Raw genomic sequence first — 4826 nt, 5'->3', positions numbered from 1 at the left:
TTTATAATAATTTGTTATTAATGACAATAAGTATTATTTAAGAAGTGTACAAAGCTCGACCTCAGCCAGGGGCTCTGCCCCTTGGACCCCGCTCCCAGGGGCGCTGCCCCCGGACCCCCGTTCGTTTAGGGGGTTCGCCCCTAAATAAAGTGTACTTTGAATCTTGAAAACTTGAACAAGCGTGCACTCATACATCATCATAACTTGTTCAATATTCAATAAAATCACTTTTGGTCAACAAACTTAATCCTATTACACTTAAATAAGATTGATGATATTAAATCACCAACAAGCGGATCAACCATTAAATTATGATCATAAAACATGGTTTCTACATCACACATTATATTCCTTTACACACAAACACATATCATCACTATAATGTATTGTATATATTAATATTCGCTTAAATATCACTCTTTTGTTCTCAGTAACTACCTTATATTATTTTTCGCTGTAATTACTATTATTATCATTCATCACACTATTAATCGCTAATGATAGATAGATAAAGATGCATAAATAGAAAGCATATTATTTTTTTCCTTTTAAAAAACTTCATTTTCTATTTGAAAATATTAATTATTAGTCTATTCATATTTAATGAAACGTTAGTAGGGAGGCCTAGGTTGTATAACATGTAGGGTTTAGAATTGTAAATCTAAGTGTATTACTTTCGTTTATTTTAGTATTCTAACAAATTATTTTATATATGTAATCATTTATAAATAGTACATCAATTTGGCATAGAATATAGTTTTGGTATGAAAGTAGTAATAATTAAATTTAAAGTCACTTACTCAATTTTAATGGTGGAAAGCGAATAGACATATAATTATCACTCGCTATACATTTTATTTTTTCCTTTGCTTTTCTGGAGGGGGAGGGTCTGTGTGTGTGTAACAACCCCTCTGTTCTCTTCCTCCTTGCCGGAGTCTGAGCATAAAAATGGTGAAGGATAAAGATGCAATTGAAAACCCTAATCTTAAAGAGAAGAAGATGTTCATCGGAATTGTATGGAACTGTGCGCCGGAGCTCAAACTTGTGCTCTCAGCCCTCCTATTCTTCTGCTCCCTCGTCACCCTTTTCCAATTCTTCCCTTCACATCTATCCTTTTCTGTACAAGATCTGCGCAACTGCGCCTCCCTCCCACCACCGTCTTCCGCCCTCAAACTCGTCACCGTTTCCTCAACTCCAGCGGTGGAAATCCAGCACCGACATGTTAAGCAGGAGGATGTTTTGCTTCAGAATGGTGTTGTTAAGAGAAATTTCAACACCTATGGCACCGCCGCCTACAATTTCATCCTCATGTCCGCTTACAGAGGCGGAGTCGACACCTTCGCCGTCATTGGCCTTTCCTCGAAACCCCTTCATGTTTTCTCTAAACCCACTTATCTCTGCCAGTGGCTTCCTCACAACGCCACCCAAAATCAAAACCAGAACATCACCGTTCCCGGCTCTAAGATCCTCCCTGACTGGGGTTACGGCCGTGTATACACCGTCGTCGTTGTCAACTGCACTTTTCCGTTCCCTGTAGGTGCGGATGGAGGCGGTGGACAGCTGCTAATCCACGCCTCCACTGGAGGCGGTGGCGACTCCAACTTCAACCTCACCGACACCATTGAAGCTTTGTCCGAAACCCCAGGAAGCTTAAACCCGTTGCAATTCACAGCTCCTCCGAAGTACGACTACTTATACTGTGGCTCCTCGCTCTACGGAAACCTAAGCCCACAGAGGATTCGTGAATGGATAGCTTACCATGTGAAAATGTTCGGAGAGAAGTCACATTTCGTGATACACGACGCCGGCGGAGTACATCCGGAAGTTATGGAGGTTTTACGGCCGTGGGTCGAGAAGGGTTACGTGACTGTTCAGGACATACGGGAGCAAGAGAGATTCGATGGGTATTATCATAATCAGTTCTTAATTGTGAATGATTGCTTGCATAGATACAGATTCACGACGAAATGGATGTTTTTCTTCGATGTGGATGAATTCATCTTCGTTCCAAAGAAAAGCACCATTAATACAGTTATGGATTCGCTTTCAGAGTACACCCAGTTCACCATTGAACAACGAACAATGTCTAACAAGCTCTGTTACCTCGATGATCACGCTGGTAAAATCTACAGGTATTATTTCTTATTCAAACTTAGATACTGATTCATTGACATCAAATTACAACCCTAGATCTGATTTTAATTGAATTTGCATAAACATTTAGCTGTAAAAATTTGTCGTCTTTTTCATATACAAATCACACCAACAGTGCCATGCGCCCATGCCATTGATGATTGAACATGACAAATGAGTTGTTTCATTTGTTCTTGGATCCCATTGGTGGGTGAATGTGACCGTTTGGGATGGGTGGGTGTTGAAAGTGTCGACCTTGTGGACCTGCTTTTTTTAATCATTTGGCCTTTTCTTTTGGGTTAAATGTAACAAATAGCAACATTTTTTTTATTGATTTGTTAATTTAGGATCTTATCTTCATTTTCTTACTATTATGACACATATTTCGAGTAATGTTTGCAATTATAACAATTTTATAACAATGTTTGGTGTTAGCACCATTTTTGGTGTAAAGTTACTCCATCCCAAATATGGTGTTGTGAACAGTTGTCATATATGGTGTGATATTATTCATTAACAATAAATTTGGTGTTAAAGTTACATGTGCAATTTTGGTAGTTCAAGTGTGAGTTTATAAATTTATAGTTCATTTTACTTGTTTTAAGTTTGAATTTGTATATTTTTTCTAGTTAATTTAATAGTATAGTTAGATTTTAAATGTAATAATTGTTTCCAAATTATTTTAAAAGATTGATTACTTTTTTAATAATTTAAAACATGATAACATATTTAATAGTTTTATTGTTAGTGATAATCTGTTTTATTTTTTATATAACAATTATTTTGAATTAGCTATATACGAATAATTTATTTAGATTAACTTGTTAATAATATAAATTATAAACGGTGAAAAACTAATAAAGATAAGGGGTATTTTTGAAAATATAAGTTAGAAAAAGTGAATATATTAGCAATGTTATAAGAAAAAAGAGATAAAGTGCAATGTTATAATCGGATAAAATTAGAAATACAATGCTATTATTGAGCAATTTTTTCAAAGTATAAAGCTTTAATAAAAGAACAATAGAAAGTACAATAGGACAATAGAAAGAGATAAATAAAAGTACTTTCCTGTAGTCTACATTACATACTCTTCTGTCTTTTTAATAAAAAAAATATTTTAATTAATCTATCCATTTGTTTACTATTGTATGTCACATTGTTACATTCATTTCTTCATAATTAAATTATAATAACTCTATCCAATAGTAGCAATGCCATTGGAATACAAATACAAAATACAAAATAATTGAAGCTACAATACTATAATGAAAATATATTGCTATTTCTTGATAGGAAATGGGGGATTGAGAAGTTGGTGTATCGTGACACGGTGAAAGGGATAAGAAGAGACCGAAAATACGCAGTGCAACCACGAAACGTGTTTGCAACGGGTGTACACATGTCAGAAAACACCGTGGGGAAGACAACACATAAAACGGAGGGGAAAATAATGTATTATCATTACCATGGGACAATATCCGAAAGAAGAGAGCCATGTAGACAATTGGTCAACAAAACCGAGATGAAAGTCGGGGGAACGCCGTACATGGTGGACAAGACGATGCGGGAAGCTGCGTTGGCGGTTAAGCGGTTTGAGCTACGGATGATTGGGTCGGTTCTGATAAGAACGCGTCAATAACAGTGACAATGACAGTGACAGTGAAGACTGTATTGTGTTTAGTTGTTTGGTTTAATGTATAGATGGATCTCAAGTGCATTTGTTTTTGGTATTTAACAAGTTATAAGTGAAATTTGTTTGTAAACTATTTGTCTTTCTTCCCACTCCATTTGTTTATTTTAATTAGGGTTATATATGAAATATGTATTTTTTTTCTTGTTTATTGTAGAATTTTGTTTTTTGTTTTTATTATTGATGTATCTTATTTTAAAGTTTTTTTTACTTAATTAGGTAGATCTTTAAAGTATACGATGGCCTACTAAAATAAAAGTATGATAAGGTATTATTTTTGAAGTGTAATAATGTTCCGAGAAGAAGCTAGAGCTGTAATATCTAACAAAAGAATATAACAATAAAATGTTATAGTAATCAAACAAAAAAAATAGATTGTTATTTTTACTTTTAACCTTAAGTTAACTATTGAATATTATGACCACAAGAGTTGTACCCCACCACTTTCGATTGGATAAAACCAATGATGCTTTTTGGTGAAAAAGATGCAATCACTTCGACATAATCATGATTTACCAACGGTTTAAATGTTCCTTTTTTGGATTATTTGTTAAAATGACCATATTCACCCCTTTAAATTACACAACCAATTTAAACCCAGCCTAATTTAGTTGATATCACAAAATAACCACCATCAAGAAAAAAAAAAAAAAAAAACTCATGAACTCGTGGAGTCATTTTCCTGACTTCATACCTTATCTCTTTATTTGGAACCGTCTTTTATTGCATGACAATTAGGGTTGTAAACGAACCGAACAAACACGAACAATGGCTTGTTCATGTTCGTTCGTTTAAATTAGCCGAACACGAACGGATAAACGAACGAGTTTTCTTGTTCATGTTCGTTGGTTTAGCAAATTACCTTGTGCATGTTCGTTTATGTTCTTGAACATGCTGCGTGAACATAAACAAACGAATATAAACAAACAAAGATAAACAAACACAATTGAACATAAATGAACATATTATATAGTAATGCAATAAAAAACAATTGAACATA

The 4826-nt window shown here is 34.4% G+C and overlaps 1 protein-coding gene across 1 annotated transcript; it reads left to right on the top strand.

Annotated features, from left to right (window-relative positions):
• Positions 1-832: 832 nt before the first annotated feature.
• LOC145129355 (galactan beta-1,4-galactosyltransferase GALS3-like) lies at positions 833-3977 on the top strand. Its single transcript, XM_079064052.1, has 2 exons — positions 833-2132; positions 3430-3977. The coding sequence occupies exons 1-2, from the start codon at positions 949-951 to the stop codon at positions 3773-3775; spliced, it is 1530 nt and encodes a 509-aa protein (XP_078920178.1). The 5' UTR covers positions 833-948; the 3' UTR covers positions 3776-3977.
• Positions 3978-4826: the final 849 nt, after the last annotated feature.

This window comes from Lactuca virosa, chromosome 8 (assembly GCF_052849685.1).
Source record: "Lactuca virosa cultivar CGN04683 chromosome 8, Lactuca_virosa_CGN04683_v6, whole genome shotgun sequence".
NCBI lineage: Eukaryota > Viridiplantae > Streptophyta > Magnoliopsida > Asterales > Asteraceae > Lactuca > Lactuca virosa.
Note: the sequence above shows the minus strand (reverse complement) of the source record. Positions and strands in the feature narration are given on the sequence as shown.